Source organism: Sus scrofa, chromosome X (genome assembly GCF_054392235.1).
Source record: "Sus scrofa isolate SSC_HxYL_T2T_F1_AM1 chromosome X, Sscrofa_HxYL_maternal_Yorkshire_Landrace_v2.0, whole genome shotgun sequence".
NCBI classification, from domain to species: domain Eukaryota; kingdom Metazoa; phylum Chordata; class Mammalia; order Artiodactyla; family Suidae; genus Sus; species Sus scrofa.
Genome location: NC_139401.1, coordinates 104807440 through 104828637, shown reverse-complemented (window position 1 = coordinate 104828637; position 21198 = coordinate 104807440). Strand labels below are relative to the sequence as shown.

The 21198-nt window shown below is 38.6% G+C and overlaps 1 protein-coding gene across 6 annotated transcripts in view; it reads left to right on the top strand.

Moving 5' to 3' along the window:
• The first annotated feature begins 910 nt into the window (after positions 1–910).
• Positions 911–21198, top strand: part of LRCH2 (leucine rich repeats and calponin homology domain containing 2) — a 104494-nt gene continuing 84206 nt past the window's right edge. For 3 of the 6 annotated variants that reach the window (XM_085008246.1, XM_085008245.1, XM_085008244.1), the window contains exon 1: positions 1883–2090. Coding sequence is in view for 3 of the 6 variants with exons in the window: in XM_085008242.1 (XP_084864368.1) it covers positions 1512–1938 (427 nt within the window). In the remaining 3 variants the exon portion in view is untranslated. Of the gene's footprint in view, positions 1137–1243; positions 2091–21198 lie in introns of those variants that run through there. The other 3 variants (XM_085008243.1, XM_085008241.1, XM_085008242.1) reach the window with 2 other exon arrangements.

The window sequence follows — 21198 nt, the reverse complement described above, 5'->3', positions numbered from 1 at the left end:
CACCTGTGGCACATGAATTCCTTCTTAAATTCGTTTGTACATGGCCTTTTTCACTTGACAGGTATCCTGATCCTGAGGACATTTTTCCAACACATTGTTTTATATAATCACAAAATTTTTACTGGGTAATTATTAAATGTTCCTTTCTTAATCTTTTCTCTATCTAATGAATTCCAGTTTCCCCTTTCACCCCTCTTGATTCTCGATGTTCTCAATTAATACTTGATTTGATTTGCCACATAAGAAAGATGAGATATAAGGTACAATATTCTTTCCTGACACCAGTGGGTTTAAATAATTTGATTTGACTTGATAATTCATTACAGAGGTCTGAATCTCAGTTCTGTGCCTTCTGTGGGTTATGCATCTGGCAAATGTAATTGCTTGCAACATAATTATCTTGGTTAACCTATATGGCCACAAAGCAATTCACACAAAGTGTAATTCTTACCTGTATTTTTTTTCCAAAATAGAATTTTTTGCGGAGATTTCTCCAAGAAAATGAGACTGTTGACATATTGCTCAAACTGAAAAGGATGTAAAAGAGATGCCTAGGATATTCAAGTTTATGATAACTGAACATGACCAAGCATTCTGATAGTTTTCTTGTGTAGCTTTTCTATTAGCAAAAAAAGATTTGAATAACTCTAAGTAGGAGTGGAGGGATGGCAGGGGCCTAAATGGTTGGGTTCAGGGTCTAAGAATGAACTGCTAAACATCCAAGACTGATTAGTTTCATATCCCCAGTATTAAACCTTCAGAATTCAACCTAAAACCAAAACCTGCATTTCAAAAATAAACCTTAAGGTTGTTTGATGATCAAAGAGTTTTCCATCAGCCATACTGACATGATGAGAAGAAACTTGAGATATTTTGGAGATCTTGGCACAACTTCAAAGACTTATAGAACAGAATGCAGAGAACTTTTCCAAGTTTTGGAAGGCAGCAGTCTGGCTGAGACCCACACACACTGAAACGAGAGGTTTCCTTGAAGACATTTAAAAAATCTTTTCCTATTTTGGAATTCTTAGTTATGGCAAAATTCATATATGCTTAAAGCTCACTTCTGCACCAATTTTCCTGCTCAAAGTTCCTCTCCGTGTTAACACTGCTAAACGACTCCTGAGACATTTGCGGTAAGCGTTTCAATCAGGTAGTTGAAAGTCCTTCTAAATGCTGTTTCAAAAGATCCTGAAATGAATCTCTTTCATCGCTATCTAATACATTTGCCTTTGTTTTGCAGAACCCAAAAGGTGAAGCGACTTGGAGATTTGGGGGCATATCGCCAAATGACCTATAGTTAAGCTGGTGTCACTTTGCAAGATTTTGGTACCCAAAGCAGCGGAACCGGGCTTTAGCATCCTTTATCTGATCACACATTTCTTAAAGCAAGCGTTCTGCACGCTTGAACATCGTCTTCACCATACCCAACACGTCCTCCCAGCCCGCCCCCTGGTTGCTTCCCACCCTCTACCTCGCACCCCCCCACCCCGCCCGCCCCCAGTTTGCGCATGCGTCCTAAGAACCCCCTACACTCGCGGCACAAGCTGAGAGTATTGTCGGGGGCTATTCTCTCTCCCAGGAACATGGCGGCGAGTCAGGGAGGTGGTGGTAACAGTGGGGGCGGCGGTTGTGGTGGAGGTGGAAATAGCGGTGGCTGTGGCGCGGCCGGAGGGGGAGGCGGCGGAGCCGGCGGGGGAGGCGGCGGCGGCGGCAGCGGGACCCTGGTGGTGCCCATCCCGGTACCGACTCTTTTCGGTCAGCCGTTCCCCAACGGGCCGCAGTGGAACCCGGGGAGCCTGCAGCCTCAACACACGGTGAGGAGCCTGGACCGGGCCCTGGAGGAGGCGGGCAACTCCGGCATCCTGAGCCTCAGTGGTAGGAAACTCCGAGACTTCCCGGGCAGCGGCTACGACCTGACGGACACCACCCAAGCAGGTGACAGGACTGGGAGGGGGAGGGGAAGCGGGGCTAAGAAGGAGGAGGTGGGGGGAGTGGGTGGCTGCGTGGCTGCGTTGTTGGACTTGGCTGGTCCCGGAGGTTGCGTGGGGGCGGCGAGACTGACAAAGTCGGAGCAGCCTGTTCTGAATGTGAGGGGCAGAGAAGGGTATGGGTGGGGGGCGGGAATGCTGACGGAAAGGGTGTATGGAAACCGGGTGGGATGTGAAGGGTGAAAGAGCATTATTGTTAAAAGCGAGTTTCCCCAGTTAGGGGTGGGAAGGGAGGTACTGACACCTTCCTGAATGCACTTCTTCCAACTCTCCTGGATGTTCTTTTCTTTGCTGGAGGGGGAAAAAAGAAGACAATACACATCTTAATGTATACATATTCCTTAAAGGCATACGTGTCTGCAAGAATGGTATATTCCTATCCCTGGTACAGCAGCAGTATTGCCACGGTTTTTGTGTCCTTATTTTGTTTGTGTGTATTTTAATTATCCTAGAATATTCTTGCCTTCTTGTCACGTATGCCTTTAAAACCAGATTTTTCATTTTTCTGGTGTTGGGGGAGTGGTGGTTAAATTAGTATTTGCTGCAATGGCAAATTAAATCATCAATCACTTACGTGTCTGGTTTACTAGGGGGGGAAATCCTTGTTTTGAGTTATGTTAGAGTCTTAATTTTTATATCAGATATAACCAAGAATTTTAAGGGCATTTCTGAGAAACAGAATTAACAACATTGTTTTTGGAGTTGTGGGTTAATGGTTTATCATTTTGGATGAGAAATTTGCTATTGTAATGCTCTTCATATACTCTCTGGCACTCTTTGTTGTGGATGGCATTTTTTGTTATGAACACATTCTCTATCCCCTCTGCCTTATAGCCAATGTTGATTATTTTAGGTGTGTTTTGGTTTGATGAAGGTTTTTTTTTTTTACTTTTCATAATCTTTAAATTTGTTATTTATGTTTTTTTCATCTGCTTTGCTGGTAGAAATCATGTAAAAATTATTTTAATAGATTTAGTGATTTTTGAAAAAATATGGTAAGTAAATTCACTAATAATGAGAAGTAATAAAAGACCTCATTTTCAGAATGACACTATTTCATTGTGTTGCGTTTCCTGCTGTTAAATCAAGGTGTGTGTTTGGATGAGGGTGAGGAGATGAGGAAAACCTCAAATTGAAGCCTTCTACCCCGTTATTCCCTTAGGAATTATCTAAGAACTATGAATGCGTAATTGATCAATGATTTGTATTTTGGGAAGCATGCTTGAGTATTTCGTGCTTCACTCTGAACAGATTTCCTAAACAATATGTTCACATATGCATGATATATTGGCAAAATATTATCCTACTTGGTATGTTCTTCAAAGGCTTCAAGAAAAATAGTTTCAGACTGCATCATTATTAGGGATATGTTGTTTTGCTTGTTGTTATTTATAACCTTAAAGGATTTCTCTATCTATAAGACAAAATTTTAAGCATCCTAGATTGGCATATAGGGCTTTCACTGACCGGCTCCAATTTATTATTACAACTTTACCTCCTCAAATGCTCCTACATAGAACCCTCTGTTCCAACTAGGTCAGATCCCTGTCCCTCAAATATATTTGATGCATTTCTGCCTCATCTTTGCAGAAGGTCATCTACATGTTTGAGATTTCTTTATTTTTTTTTTTTAAAGATTTTTTTTTTTTGTCTTTTTTTGCTATTTCTTGGGCCGCTCCCTCGGCATATGGAGGTTCCCAGGCTAGGGGTCCAATTGGAGCTGTAGCGGCTGGCCTATGCCAGAGCCACAGAAATGCAGGATCCGAGCCGTGTCTGCAACCTACACCACAGCTCACGGCAATGCCGGATCCTTAACCCACTGACTGAGGCCAGGGATCAAACCCTCAACCTCATGGTTCCCAGTCGGATTTGTTAACCACTGAGCCACAACGGGAACTCCTACCGTTTATTTTTGGCCAAATCCAGCCATGAACTAGTTAAGGGCAATGTTCTTATATGTAGAGACTAGTATCCATAAACGAAGGTAGGTACATTGGAACTAAAGAAAAATAAGAGCATGTTTGAGATTGTGCATACATACATACACACAAACATATAAATATGTATACATGGTATATTCTCTGTTTGATAACAGTTCGGTTTGTTGATATACCTAAAATAACTTTCAGTAGGATAATGTTTCAGTACCAAATTGATTAGTTAGACAAGCATATAAAGTTTTATTGGGTTGGGAAGAGACGGGAGGAAGGAAGAATCAGTAGGAAGCTATTTGTTAATCTAGGTGTGAGGTGGTCAGAATCTGGGTTAAAACAAAATTGAATTAGATGCGGCAATTGATAAATTTTGAAGGAATGGGGAGGGCTTTTCAGTGTTATTTTGCTCTTTCTTACATATGCATAAGATGAAATAGACCAATGGTTTTGCACCTTGGCTGCATGTTAAAATCATAAGGGAGTGTTGTTTTTGTTCTTGTTTTTTTAAAAAACATATGTCTGGGCCCCACCCCAGATCAATTAAATCAAAGTCTCAGGGGCCCAAAGAGTTTTTTTTTTTTTAAAAAAAAGTATTCTCAGATGATTCTAATGTGCAGTCAGGGCTGAGAAAACTCTAAAATAGCTCATTTTTTAGGCACTCAAGAAATAGTTATTGAGTGAATGAGAACATTGATAAAAGTTTGTTGATTAACCTAAAGCCACTTGTCAAGAGGGTCTAAACCAAAGTTAGGAACTAAGTGTTCTAGTTCAGTATTCTTTTTTGTATTACTCAATGGATTTTATTACATTTATAGTTGTGCAACGATCATCACAACCCAGTTTTATAGCATTTCCAACCCCAAACCTCAGCACATCCCCTCCACAGTATTCTTTTTGATAGACTTATGTGAAGCAGTTATTTTGTTTTTCATCATATTATGTCTTTAGTGACTAGAAACTTACCAGGAAGCTATAGTTTCTCCAGTTCCCTTGTGTAATTCTGGTTTATATTTAATACTGTTTGATAATTTTGCATTAGGAAAATAGTGCCCCTAAAATGTGCAGCAACAAAATCTTGTTTTCTCTGTTAATAGTCCTCTTGTGAGGAAAAATGGGTAACTGTGCACAAAGTTTATCTTTGGTATCTTTTTACTTCTCTGCCGTTCTTGTGTCTGTTCTTCTTCACTTTTTCCCTCCCTCCTGCTGCCCTCCTTATTTCTGTTACCCTTTTCAGCCTCACTCCCCTTCCTTTCCTAAGATGGAGCTCAGAGCTAATTATGGCAGCCTTTTTAGGTGATTAACATTTAAAAGGGAGAGGTTGCCAATTTACTTGACTCTCCAGTTGTTGGTTTGTGCTCCTGACCTTTTTTGAATTGATATGCCTTGCAGATACTTCTTGATTAAAATCCTCACCCACATAAAGAATAAAAACAGGGATCAGAAAGTTAGTAACCCATTTCAGGAAAGTAGCTGATTCTGGTTGTACTGTCTTGTCTTTGGTGGTCCGTGGGTAGACTTGGCAAGACAAAGGGAAATTGCCTAGAACTTTTTAGTTTGTCTGGATACTGTGATAATTTGACTTTAAGAGAGCTTGAAAATGATTTTAGTGGCTACCCAAAGAAATCCTGAAACTTTACATATTTGGCTTTGTCACCAGTGCTACAATTAAGTCTTGGTCTAGTTGCAGCTGCTCCCTCTGTTTCTTCATACCTCTTTATGTTCATAAACAATAGGTCTGTGAAACAGATTTAGGAATTCTTTACATTAGATTATGCTGTGTCCTAGTTTATCACGTGTTTTCCTGTAAACCTGGAGTCAACTCTAGTATTTCCTACATGTGCTGGCTCACCTCTTCAACTGTGGGGCATGGTGCATTGTGTTGGCTTATAAAATGGAGCCAGATAAACTTTGCAGCATCTAATTTTGTTACATAGGTGAAGGCCATCTTAGTGCATTCAGTGGAATGAGCTTGTGATTTTGTGGCCTGGTTCAAATATCTTCTTTGCTTTATGTAATAAATATCTTACTGAAAAATTGAGAGTGAATGACATTTTGGACGGTTGACTTGGATTTTAATTGCTTTAGATCAAATTTGAGTTGCTGAACCTTGTAGTAATTTATTTTATTCAGTGATTAATTCTTTTATAGCATAAATAGTTGCCCCTTAATTTCTTTCTTTTGTAAGTTCACATTTTTTTATTATTATTATTATTTGTCTTTTTAGGGCCACACTCATGGCATATGGAAGTTCCCAGGCTATGGGATGAATCTGAGCTGCAGCTGCCAGCCCATACCTTATACCACAGCAATGCAGGATCCAAGCTGCATCTTCCACCTACACCTACACCACAGCTCGCGGCAACGCTGGATCCTTAACCCATTGGGCAAGGCCAGGGGTTGAACCCACGTCCTCATGGATACTAGTTGAGTTCGTTACTGCTGAGCCACACCGGAAACTCCTGAGTTCACATTTTAAAATAAAATGTTATCTTTAATTGGAGGGTACATTTATCATTAAAACAATACCATTTATATAGCTCTTTATAAATTCTAAGCACGTTCTTATGTATTACCCCATGTATCCTAACAATGACCCTGTGAGCTCTGCAGAATGCATAGTAATTACTCCTTATTATTGAGAGAGTTAAGTGATTTGCCTAACGTGAAGTGGCTAGTATATGGCAGAGAGTGTGTCAGAGGCTAGGTTTTTCAGTTCTACCACTATTTCAGTGTTATTTCCATTGCAGCACTTTCTCTTCTTATAACAAAGTTATTATTAAAATAAACACTATGCTAATAAATAGGTTATTTAATGTGAAAGATGAAAAACTTATTTAACTTAATAGATTACATAGTTTTTGTTTGTGGTACAGTGTGTTTTGTGCATGGTATTTGCATAGCTTGTCTTCATGAGTTTCAGATGATTTTAGAATAGGTTCATTAAGATTTAAGAAAAGCTTCCACTATTTCTGAACTCCAACATTGGAAACATGATTATGGTCAATAGGAAGAGAAATGTGGAGTTCCCTTATGGCTCAGTGGGTTAAGGATCCAGTGTTGGCACTGTAGTGGCTTGGGTTGCTGCTGTGGCATGGGTTTGATTCCTGGCCTGGGAACTTCCACATGCCACAGATGCAACCAAAAAAAAAAAAAAAGAGAGAGATGTGGTTCTTGTCCTTGAAGCATTTATAAAATAGGTGAATGTGTACAGAAATATGTGTAACAATAGAACAGATTTATAATATATAACACTATTCAAAGTTGTATACTTTTATAAACTGTACAAATAAGTGATGTGAAACTATGACACAAGGCTTAATTTTATTGGGGGTTAAGTTTGGGAAAGTTTCCTATGAAGTTAGGTATTTCTGAATCCTGAGTTAAATGATCAGTATATGATTAGGCAAGAGGGAGAGTTGCAGACTTTCAGGTGAGAAATTGCCTGGATATGGAGTTGAGAATGGTATTGCATGTTAAAGGCAGATGTTAACTGAAGGTTCACTCTATATTTTCTCAAACATACTTGGAAGCTGAGAGGAGGGAACTGGTAGAGAGTTCAGTGTTAAAATGCAAGAGGAGGAGGAAGAGTCTTCATGGACTGGGTGGGGACTTGTTAGCAATGGAAGGGAGGAGTTACCTGAATTATGTGAAGGTGAATGGGAAAGTAGATATCTGGGGACATTAATGTCCTAAATTTTAATCTTAAGTTAGGGAGTGTCATCTGGGAAAAAGAGGTTATGAGCAAAATAAGAGGTACTCAGTAGAGCAAAATAAGGAGTCACTATGGGAGAATAAGCCACAGTTTTAGCATTAGAACTGTGTGGCAAGCAGCTAAATTAGTTGCTTTTGAAAAATAGGAGCTTGCCTGTTTTCTGAAAAAACTATTATATATACTGCATGACAGGTAAAAGAACAGAAGTGGTTGATTGGTATATTTTAGAATTGGGGTTTGCTTAAAGTTTAAAATTTAATATTTTTTTCTTTTTTATTGAAGTATGGTTAATTTACAATGTTGTGTTTCAAGCAGCAGAATGATTCACTTATACATATACATGTATATTTATATAATCTTCTTTCAGATTCTTTTTTCCATTGTAGGTTATTATAGGATATCGAGTATGATTCCCTGTGTTATAGAGTAGGTCCTTTTTGTTTACCTCTTTTATATGTGGTAGTATGTATATGTTAACCCCTAATCTGTAAATTATCTCCCTCGCCGGCCCCCACTATCCACTTTAGTAACCGTGAGTTTGTTTTCTATATCTGTGGGCCTATTTCTGTTTTGTAAAGAAGGTTCATTTGTATCATTTTTTAAGATTCCACATGTAAGTGATACATGATATTTGCCCTTATCGCTCTGATTAGTTCACTTAATATGATAATCTCTAGGTCCATTCATGTCGATGCAGCATTATTTCATTCTTTTTTATGGGTGAGCAATATTCTATAGTATATATATCATCTTTATCCATTCATCTTGATGGACATTTAGGTTGCTTCCATGTCTTGGCTATTGTAAATAGTGCTGCAGTGAACATTAGGGTGCAAGTATCTTTTCAAATTATGGTTTTCTCTGGATATATGCCCAGGAGTGGAATTGTAGATCATATGGTAACTAATTTTAGTTTTTTAAGGAACCTCCATACTGTTTTCCATAATGGCTGCACCAGTTTACATGCCCACCAACAGTGTAGGAGGGTCCCCTTTTCTCCACACCTTTGATAGCATTTAATATTTGTAGACTTTTAAATGATGGCCATTCTGACTGGTGTAAGGTGATAACCTTATTATAGTTTTGCTTTGCATTTCTCTAATATTTAGTGATATTGAACATCTTTTCATGTGTCTCTTAGCCATGTGTGTATCTTCAGATAAATGTCTCTTTAGGTCTTTTGCCCATTTTTTGATTAGGTTGTTGTATTTTTGGATATTAAGCTTAAGCTATATGAGCTCTTTTTATATTCTGGAAATTAATCCCTTGTTGGTAGTGATATTTGTGAAGATTTTCTCACATTTTGTGGGTTGTCTTTGTTTTGTTTATGGTTTCCTTTGCTGTGCAAAAATTTTTAAGTTTAATTAGATCCCACTTTTAATTTTTTTAAATTAATTAATTTTTTTTTGGCTGCACTTGCAGCATGCAGAAGTTCCAAGGCCAGGAGTGGACCTGTGCCACAGCAGTAACCAGAGCCACAGCATTGACAATGCTGGATCCTTAACCAGCTGAACCATCAGGGAACTCCCCTATTTCTTTATTTTTATTTCTATTACTCTAGCAGATGAAAGAAATACTGCTGAGATTTATACCAAGGAGTGTTCTGCCTATGTTTTCCTTTAGGAGTTTTATGATATCCAGTCTTACATTTATGTCTTTAATCCATTTTGTGTTTATTTTTTGTATATGGTGTTAGAGAATGTTCTAGTTTCATTCTTTTACATGTGGCTCTCCAGTTTTCCCAGTAACCAATTATTGAAGAGACTGTCTTTTTTCCATTGTATATTCTTGCCTCCTTTGTCATAGATTTTTTTCTTGGCTGCACCCACAGAATATAGAAGTTCCCAGGCCAGGGATGGAACCTGTGCTACAGCAGCAACCCAAGCTGCTGCAGTGACGCTGGATCCTTAACCCGCTGAGGCACCAGGGAACTCCTAGTGGGGAAACTTAACACCTCACTTACATCAATGGATAGATCAATCCAGATAGAAAATCAATAGGAAAACACTGGTCTTAAATGACACATTAGACAGAATGGACTTAATTAATATTTAGGGAGCATTCCATCTGAAAGGAGCAGAATACACATGTTTTCAAGTGCACATGGAATATTCTGCAGTAGAGATCACATGCTGGGCCACAAAGCAAGCCTCAGTAAATTTAAGAAAATTGAAATCATATCAAGCATCTCTTTGGACTACAGTGCTATGAGATTAGAAATCAACCACAAGGAGTTCCCGTCGTGGCGCAGTGGTTAACGAATCCGACTAGGAACCATGAGGTTGCGGGTTCGGTCCCTGCCCTTGCTCAGTGGGTTAACGATCCGGCGTTGCCATGAGCTGTGGTGTAGGTTGCAGACGCGGCTCGGATCCTGCGTTGCTGTGGCTCTGGTGTAGGCCGGTGGCTACAGCTCGGATTCAACCCCTAGCCTGGGAACCTCCATATGCCGCGGGAGCGGCCCAAGAAATAGCAACAACAACAACAACAAAAGACAAAAAGACAAAAAAAGACAAAAAAAAAAAAAAAAAAAAGAAATCAACCACAAGAAAAGGAAAAAAAAACTGTGGGAGTTCCCTTCATGGCTTAGTGGTAACGAACCTGACTAGTATGCATGGGGACACAGGTTTGATCCCTGGCTTCACTCAGTGGCTAAGGATCCCTTGTTGTCATGAGCTGTGCTGTAGGTCGCAGACATGGCTCAGATCTTGCATTGCTGTGGCTGTGGTGTAGGCCGGCAGCTGTAGCTGCAATTCAGCCCCTACTCTGGGAACTTCCATATGTTGTAGGTGCAGCCCTGAAAAGCACCAAAAAAAAAAAAGAAAAAAAGAAAAAACAAAACAAAACAAAACAAAAAAACTGTAAAAAGCAAAAACATGTAGAAGCTAAACAAAATGCTTACTAAACAACCAATGGATCACTGAAGAAATGAAAGAAAAAATCAAAACATAACTAGAGACAAAGGAAAACAAGACACAATGATCCAGAACATATGGGATGCAGCAGAAGCAGTTCTAAGAGGGAAGTTTATAGCAATATGAGCTTACCTCAAGAAACAAGAAAAATCTCAAAACAACCTAACCTTATGGCTAAAGCAGCTAGAGAAAGAAGAACAAACAAAATCCAAAGTTAGTAGAAGGGAAGAAATTGTAAAGATCAGAGCAGAAATAAATGAAATAGAGACTGAAAAAAAAGAGAAAATATCAATGAAACTGAAAGCTGGGTCTTTGAAAAGATAAACAAAATTAGTAAACTTTTAGCCAGACTCAGCAAAAAAGGGAGAGGGCCCAAATCAGTAAAATTGTAAATGAAAAGGGAGACGTTACAAATATCACAAAATACAAAGAACATGAGAGATACTAAGAACATGAGAGATACTAAGAACAACTATATACCAGTAAAATAGGCAACCCAGAAGAAATAGACAAGTTCTTTGAAAGGTATAATCTCCCAACACCAAACCAGGATGAAATAGATGAAATTATGAACTAGCACTAAAATTTAATCGGCAATTGAAAAACTTAACAAACAAAAGTCCAGGACCAGATGGCTTTACAGGTGATTTCTGCCTAACATTTAGAGAGAAGTTAACATCTATCCTTCTGAAACTATTCCAGAAAATTGCAGGGGAAGGAACACTTCCACACTCATTCTTTGAGGCCACCATTATCCTGATACCAAAACAAGATAAAGATACCACAAAAAACGAAATTACAGGCCAATATCATTGGTGAACATAGATGCAAAGATCCTCAACAAAATGTTAGCAAACTGACTAAAATTTAATATTTTGATTTAGGTTATTTATAGTATAAACTAAGAAGCATTTATAATATAAACTAGGAAGCATTTATTTTTCATTAAAAGAAAAGAGATGGACAAGGTCCAGAACCCCACTGACAGCGTGAGAGAGAATGTTAAGGACACTTTTCACAAATAAAAATAATAGAAGACTTAGAGCATGTTGATTGCCTGGGCAGTGGTATTTAAGTTCCAAGACATACAGTGAAACTTTGCAAAAGGGCACATCATTCTCTTAATCTGTCTCAGCAGCACATTCTAAGGGATACTTATGCTGTGTGATACCCACCCCCATTGTTCAGAAGCTGCTCACCATCATGATCTAGGATGGGAAATCTTTTCGTTTTCCCAGGCTAGGGGTGTAGTCACCTGAGCCACTACTGGAACTCCATGTTTGGGTATTTCTTGAAGCATTGTAATATGCTTATAATCAGTTCTTTGAAAAGTTTCAGAAAGTTTTCTCTGCTTCCTTTACAGAAAAATATACCTTATACTCCAGGGAACTATTTAATGTAATAAAAGAAGACTGTGGAGTTCCTGTCGTGGCTCAGCAGTTAGCGAACCTGACTAGCATCCATGAAGATGTGGGTTCATTCCCTGGCCTCGCACAGTGGGTTAAGGATCCGGTGTTGCCGTGAGCTGTGGTATAGGTTGCAGATGCGGCTTGGATCCTGAATTGCTGTGACTGTGGTGTAGGCCCGCAGCTGCAGCTCAGATTGGCCCCCTAGCCTGGGACCATCCATGTGGCGCAGCTGTGGCCCTAAATGGCAAAAAGACAAAAAGAAAAAAAGAAGAAAAAAAGACTGTACAAATGTTTTATAAGAATAATTTAAGCTTGTTTAGTCTCACTTCATTGTATTCAGTCTGCAAAAGGTCTAACTTTTAATTTGTACATTTTCCTGTTTCAAATAAATTACAAATTGATAGAATTCCACTTACAGAATACCAGTTAATGGACTGTAATGGATAATTTAAGAAAAATATATTGTCTTACGTATTTTTTGATAAGAAATTTTTTTAAAGTTTTTTTTTCCAAATAGCAAAGTAAATTCTTCCCTATTTGTGGACATTGTTAATCTGTATGTTCTTATAATTTGTGACAGAGATTGTTGTCACTTTTAAATTAATTCTCTTTCAGTTGAATTTTATGTATAATAGAGATCCAAGGTGACAAGAAACAGAAATAAAATAACTGTGCCATAAATTTTATTTGAAGTCTACTGAGATTAACCAGTTCTAGAACATTTGTGAATCTGGGTTTCATTCAAAAATGACTTTATTAAATGATTATGTCCCTAAGAGACTCTAGAGTGTGCAGCCTAGAAATTTTCCTCTCTTCAAAAAGTAATTACAATATATAAATTCTTAATACTTTGAGCTAATTGGTTGGGGATGTCTGTGTCAATGGAAAGTCAATTACTTTTAAAACTATTTATAAATTAAAGGAGTTCCCTGGTGGCTCAGTGGGTTAAGGATCTGGTGGTGTTGCTGCTGCGGCTGGGTTGCTGCTGTGGCACGGGTTTGATCTCTGGCCCCAGAAATTCTGTGTGCCATGGGTGTGGCCAAAAAAAGATATTTATAAATTAAAAATAGTAAATTGATCATAGATAATGTAAGAATGGATTTGTCGGAGTTCCCGTCGTGGCGCAGTGGTTAACGAATCCGACTGGGAACCATGAGGTTGCGGGTTCGGTCCCTGCCCTTGCTCAGTGGGTTGGGGATCTGGCGTTGCCGTGAGCTGTGGTGTAGGTTGCAGACACGGCTCGGATCCCGCGTTGCTGTGGCTCTGGCGTAGGCTGGTGGCTACAGCTCCGATTCAACCCCTAGCCTGGGAACCTCCATATGCCGCGGGAGCGGCCCAAGAAATAGCAAAAAGACAAAAAAAAAAAAAAAAAAAAAAAAAAAAAAGAATGGATTTGTCATTATCTGTTTTATGTAGTGGACAAAGTGGTAAAGTTTCTGCCTTGAAGGAATTTATGATTTCATAGTGGTATAAAATAGTGGTCATGTATCTATTATATAGGCTAGATCAGTGGTTTTCAAGGGGTGGGGGAACTTGCCCACAGGGGATATTTGTTATGTCTGAAATCAGTTTTGATTGTCACAACTTGTGGATGCTACTGACATCTAGTGGGTAGAGACCAGGAATGCTGTGAAGCACCCTACAATGAAAAAGACTGCCCACACAGCAAAGACTTACCTAGTCCAAAAAGTCAATGGAGCCAAGATTGAGCAGTGTTGGGCTACAGTAAGATACATGTCATAAATGAAAGCAAAGTTATGTGCAAATTTGAAGAGAGAGAGGTGATTGTGTTGTGTTGTGGTAGAACATCAGAAAGGGCTTTAAAGTGGAGATGGAGGATGGGCTTTGAAGTAGGAAGGATCAGATCTTGTACTTAATCATAAAAAGAGGAAACTACATGATTATGGACATCCCAGAGTCTCTTCAGACTCAAAATATAAAAAAAAAAAAAACCCGAAAAAACCCCAAAAAACCCTCCCAACTTTTGTCATTGACCCTAAGCCCTCTCGTCTCCCAGACTAGAAACTTGAAACTTATTTTAAACTCTGATTTTCCCCCACCCTATATATCTGGTTAGGAACTAAGACCTCTTAATCATAACTCTTTGAATAGCTTTTGGATCTGTTTCCTTTTTCTCAGTTCTCACTCCCATTATTGTTCAGGTTCTCTTCTATTCCCCTTTAAGTAGACCTATCAGCAGTTTTCCCAAATGATCTCTGTGCCAAATGATCTCAGTTTGCTTCAAGTCCAGTTAGTCCTTCTCGCTGTAGCTATTGTGGTCTGCCTAATATGTAAATATGACTGTAAATTTATTGCTCCTAAAACATACCTGTGAGCCAGTTAGCTGACTCCTTAATAATACATTGTTTATTCCTTGTTTTGAACTTTTAAAAACGTAAAAAAGCTCATGGAGTTCCCGTCGTGGCACAGAGGTTAACGAATCCAACTAGGAACCATGAGGTTGCTGGTTCGATCCCTGGCCTTGCTCAGTGGGTTAAGGATCGGCGTTGCAGTGAGCTGTGGTGTAGGTCGCAGACGCGGCTTGGATCCCGTGTCACCGTGGCTCTGGTGTAGGCTGGTAGCTGCGGCTCCGATTAGACCCCTAGCCTGGGAACCTCCATATGCAGTGGGAGTGGCCCTAGAAAAGGCAAAAAGACAACCAACCAACCAACAAACAAACAAAAAACTAAAAAAAAAAAAAATGTAAAAAAGCTCGCATATAACTCTTTGTTACTGGTAATTTTTATATTACTTAATATTAAGTTGCTGTGATTTATCATTTATTAAGTTGTTGCATGAAGCTGTAGTTTATTCTTTTTGATGGCTGCATTATCTTTTGTTGTGTGACTATAGCACTCTTATCCACTTTCTCACTCATGGCCATTTGGGTTCTTAACATATTTTTGCTCTTGTGAACAGTGCTGATATAAGCATTATTATACATCTATTGCACGTGTGCAAGAATTTCTCTTGTGTATATACTTGGGAGTGGAATAGCTGGGCTATATGGTATTTTAATGTTCAGTTTAGAACATAATGCCAAACTGGTTTAGAGTTTACATTTCCATCAATGTGTATAAGAGATGCTATGAATTCATATCTCCTCCAACACATAATTTTGTTAGATTTAAACATTTTGGCCAAACAAGTTTAAAATGGTAGTTCAGTGAAGTCTTTTTTGTTGTTGTTGTATGAAACTTATATTTTATTGAAGTATAGTTTATTTACAATATCTTGTTAGTTGCAGGTGTACAGGAAAATAATTCAGTTATATATGTGTGTGTGCATATATACATATATATATATTCTTTCTAAGATTCTTTTCCATTATAGGTTATTATAACATATTGAATATAGTTTCCTGTGCTATTTATTTACTTTATATGTAGTAGTGAGTATCTGTTAACCCCAAATTCCTAGTTTAGCCCTCCCCCCTCCTTTTCCCTTAGGTAACCATAAGTTTGTTTTCTATGTCTGTGAGTCTGTTTCTGTTTTGTAAATAAGTTCATTTGTATCTTTTTTTTAAACTCCACGTATAAGTGATATCCTATAGTATTTGTGTTTCTCTAACTTACTTCATTTAGTATGATAATCTCTAGGTCCATCCATGTTGCTGCAAATGGCAATATTTCTTTTTTATGGCTAAGTAATATTCTACTGTAATATTCTGTGTAACACACACACACACACACACACACACACGCACACATCTTCTTAATCCAATTATCTGTTGATGGCACTTGGGTTGTTTCCACGTCTTGGCTATTGTAAATAGTGCTGCTATGAACACTGGGATGCATGTGTCTTTTCAAATTAGAGTTTTCATATTTTCCAGATATATGTCCAGGAGTAGCTTTGCTGGATCATATAGTAACTCTATTTTTAGTGTTGTAAGTAGCCTCCATTACTGTTTTCTGTAGTGGCTGCAACAATTTATATTCCCATGAACAGTCTAGGAGGGTTCCCTTTTCTTCAACCATCTCCACCATTTATTACTGTAGACTTTTTTTTGGCTGCACCTGAGATATGCAGAAGTTCTAGGGCCAGGAATCAAACCTGCACCACAGCAATGACCCGAGCCACAGCAGTGACAATGCCAGATCCTTACTCCACTGAACCACTAGGGAACTCCTTTTTGACCATAGCCATTCTGACATATGTGAGATTTTCATTTCTTGATTTACATTTCTTTGATCACCAGTTTTGTTAACATACTTTCAAGTGTCTTGATTACCTGGCCACATGTGTTTCCTGTACTGTGAAATAATTTATTTTGCCCAATTTTTATTGGGCAAAATACTAATACTATATTAATCATTTGTCAGTTTTGTATATTGTAAATATCTTCTCCTAGTTTATAACTTGTCTTTTTGCTTATTAAGGAGTCTTTTGCTGAATGAATGTTCTAAATTTTATTATAATCAAATTTATGTCTTTTTCAAAAAAATTTTATTGGGAGTTCTCATTGTGGCTCAGCAGGTTAAGGACCTGACGTAGTCTCTGTGAAGATGCAGGTTTGATTACTGGCCTTGTTCAGTGGGTTAAGGATCTGGCATTGCTGCAAGCTGTGGCATAGGTTGCAAATGCAGCTCGGATTCAGTGTTGCCATGGCTGTGGCATAGGACTCAGCTGCAGCTCCCATTTGACCCATGGCCTGGGAATTTCATATGCCACAGGTGCAGCACTAAAAAGAAAAAAAAAATTACTGGAATATAGTTGACTTACAAATTTGTGTTAATTTCAGGTGTATAGCAGGGTAAATCAGTTATACATATACATATATCCATTCCTTTGCAGATTCTTTCCCCATATAGATTATTACACAGTTTTGAGTAAATTTCCCTGTGCTATACACTAGGTCCTTGTTACCCATCTGTTTTGTATATAGTAGTGTGAACATATCAATCCCAACCCCCTAACTTATCCCCCCCCCATGTTTCCCCTTTGGTAAACTTAAATTCGGTTTCAAAATCTTTGAGTCTCTTTCTGTTTTGTAAGTTCTCTTGTATAATTTTATTTTTGGCTACACCTGTGGCATATAGAGGTTCCCAGGCTAGGGGTCGAATCAGAGCTGTAGCGGCTGGCCTACGCCACAGCCACAGCAACATGGGATCCAAGCTGTGTCTGTGACCTATACCACAGCTCATGGCAATGCCGGATCCTTAACCTACGTAGTGAGGTCAGGGATTGAACCTGCATCCTCATGGTTGCTAGTCTGGTTTGTTAACCACCGAGCCACTATGGGCACTCCATATTGTATAATTTTTAATAAGATTCCACGTATTAGTGATCTCATATGATATATCTTTCTCTGTCTGATTCATTTCACTTAGTATGATAATTTCCAGGTCCATCCATGTTGCTGCAAATGGGGTTATTTCATGATTTTTCATGGCTGAGTAATATTCCATTGTATATATGTACCACATCTTTATCCAGAACTCTGTTGATGGACATTTAGGTTGCTTCCATGTTTTGGCTATTGTAAATAGTGCTGCAGTGAATATTGGGGTGCATTTTTTTTAGGGCTGCAGGTGCGGCATATGGAAATTTCCAGGCCAGGGGTCAAATTGGAGCTATAGCTGCCAGCCTATGCCACAGCCACAGCAACACTAGATCTGAGCTGTGTCTGTGACCTACACCACAGCTCATGGCAATGCCAGATCCCTGACCCACTGAGTGAGGACAGGTATGGACTCTGCACCCTCATTCATTTCTACTGCACCACAATGTGAACTCCCACAAAATTTAAAAATTTTGATGAAGCCCATTTCATCTGTTTTTTTCCTTATGTTGCTTATGCTTTTCATGTCATATCTAAGGAGCCATTGCCTAACCCAGGATTATGAAGGTTTATTCTTTTGTTTTCTTTTGAGTTTTATAGTTTTAGCTCCTACATTTATATGTATTACCCATTTTGAGGTTTTTTTTGTGTGTGGTGTCAGGGCCCAACTTCATTCTTAAGGATATGTGTATCCAGTTCTCTCAGCACCATTTCTGGAAAATTTCTTTCCACATCCAGTTTTATTGTTACCCTTGTTGAAAATCAATTGATCATAAATGTGAATGTTTACTTCTGGGTTTTCAATTCCAATCCATTGATCTATATTCCTGTTCTTAACTTGGTACCAGTCTATCTTGATTTCTATAGCTGTGTGTTAAGTTTTGTAATCCAGAGGTGTGAGTCTTCGAACATTGTTCTTTTTCAAGATTGCTTTGGTTATTCTGGGACACATGAATTTTAGGATAAGCTTGTCATCTTCTTCAGAAAATGCAAGTTGTGATTTTGATAGGGATTGTTTTGAATCTGTAGATCAGTTTGGGGAAGTTTTGTTGTCTTAGCAATAGTGAGTTGTCCAATCCATGAGTATGGGATGTCTTTTTTTTTTTTTTTTTAATGACTGTACCTGTAGCATATGGAAATTCTCAGGCCGAGAGTTGAATCCAAGCTGCAGCTGCGACCTACGCCACAGCTGCAGCAACACCAGATCCTTTTAACCCATTACGCTGGGCTAGAGATTGATCCTGAGCTTCTGCAGTGACCTGAGCTGCTGCAGTTTGAGTCTTAACCCACTGTACCAAAGTGGGGAACTTTGGGATGTCTTTTGATTTATTTGTATCTCTAGTTTTTTTCAACAATATTTTGGAATTTTATATAGTAATCATATTTGAAAATCATATTTGTAGATGAAATCCAGGAAAAATTGTGAGATGAATGCCCATTTTGTTTTGGGTTCAGCGTTTTTTTTTATCTTTGTTTTTTGTCTTTTTTGTTTTTTCTGGGGCCGCACCCATGGCATATGGAGGTTCCCAGGCTAGGCGTCCAATCAGAGCTATTGCTCCCAGCCTACGCCAGAGCCACAGCAACGCCAGATCTGAGTAGCGTCTGTGACCTACACCACAGCTCACGGCAATGCTGGATCTCCAACCCACTGAGTAGGGCCAGGGATCAAACCTGCAACCTCATGGTTCCTAGTTGGATTTGTTAACCACTGAGCCACGAAGGGAACTCCGGTTCAGCAGTTTTTGCAGTAGTATAGCTCTAACATCATTTCTCAAGTTTTGGTCTAGTTTTCTTGTCTTACACTGGCTTGCTGTCCTTCATTTGTCATAAGCCCTCTCAAATAATCACTCTATATATTCTTTCTTTTTTTAAGGCTGCACCTATGGCATATGGAAGTTCCCAGGCTAGGGGTCAAATCAGAGCTGCAACTGCTGGCCTATGCCACAGCCAGAGCAACTCTGGATCCAGACCGCATCTGTGACTTAAACTGCAGCTTGCAGCAACACTGGATCCTTAACCCACTGAACAAGGCTAGGGATTGAACCTGCATCCTCATGGACACTATTTCTGGCTTTTAACCCACTGAGCCACAGCAGGAACTCCAGTTGCTCTGTATATTCACTGCTTCTCTTCATAAGTCATCACCTCATGATTGAATGTTTTCTCAACATTAATCTATGTAATGTTCCTTTCTTTTAAAGTCTTTCCATTATAGTCTATTGTATACTTTTCCAAATTGTTCTAAGAGTTTTCTTTATGCTACTGTTCCACTGAAGAAATATGTTTTATAACATGATTTTTAACTACTGCCTAATAGTCTGTTGTATGTATGTACCGTATTTTATTTAACCATTCCTCTATTGTTAGATGGTTAAGTTATTATTTAAATATGAGTATACAGCCAGGTGCAATTGTGCTCTTAGCTTTACATTATTTATCCCAAGATGAGTTTAAACTCTTTGAGGGCAGGTAACACTTTCTGTACAAAAATACCCTACAGTTTTCTGTTGGCTGCTGTGTATCTCTGCAACAGTTGATAGTAAATGCTTGTCATATTTCTAAACTTAAAATTATGGCAAGGAGAATGACAATTTTATATGTTGACTTCTTGTTATATTTGTGTGACTGTAAACTAGAGGGACAGCTTTGCCGTGGTATCTTGGTGATCTCACACATTTCCACATAGTCCAGATAGGCAAGACTGTACCATAATCTGACTCAAATCTTGGGAAAAGACTCTCTGATCGATCCTTCCTGGTACATGGCAAGATAGATGACAGGTCATTTCACCTCCCTATTTTGTGGGAGGCTGCCTCAAGATAGTTTATTATTTCCTTCCTTCATTGTGAGACATGGGACAATCTTTTAGATAAAACTGTGAATATAAATTTGCAAAGCTGTCTAGAGTGGTTCTCAATGATAGAGCAACCTACTGTGCATGTTTTCTATCATTTGATCCCTCCCTCCAGTTTGGTTTTGTACTGTGGGACTAGGGACATGGGGAACTGACACCATACTGATCATGCTTTCTCTGTTTGTGTTAGTAATAAACTGTCTGAATCCATTTGGTCTTACTGGTTACTTGCCAGTGTGCTGCTGTGTAGGAGCCGCTTGACCACTTAAGATAAACTAATGGGGTTTTCTTTGGCCTGGTTTGTGGAATTTGTCATTACTTTGTAAGTAGCTTACTGTAACTTGCTTTTGATTTCGGCATCCAGTATTGAGTGCTTTTTTTGTTGAATAGCTCAAGTAGGGATTATCCTTGCTCTATAAGTACAGTATTTTTTAAGGGGCACAGTTGACTGGCTTTAAAATTTGTCATAATCTGGATACATCAAAGAGGAAGCAGTTAGTTTTGTTTAGCATAGTAACTTGCACTTTTTTTTTTTTTTTAACTGTCCTCCAGGACTACTTTTGTTTTGGAATTCAAAACCTGTTAAGAGTTATCTTGGTAAGTCAGTTTGATACAGATAGTTCTCATGTTACATTATACTTTCCTTTCTCATGCAGTAGAAACATACTAAGGTATCATAATTAATGCAAATAAAAAGTATACTGTATACTTGTCTCTTGGTATCCACTGGGCATTAGTTCTAGGATCCCCGGGGGTACCAAAATCCACAGATGCTTAAGTCCCTTATGTAAAATGGCCTCATACAGTTCGTCCTTCCTGTCTGTGGATTCCCCATCTGTATAAGCAGATCCATTTAATTTTCAGTGACTAGTTGATATTGACCTAGGCAGAGAGAACATCAGCATTAGATTAATCATACATCAATTCAGATGTCTTAGGTATGGGCAGGTTGACATATTTTGTCATTGCTTATTTCATTAATCAGACTATAACAATTCAAATTGTATAGTTTCTTGGTTTTTGCTTTAAGAAAATAATTTACATGAGAGCATGATTTTTGGCATTGAAAGTTGCATACTTTCTTTGTAATTTGCATTTAAAA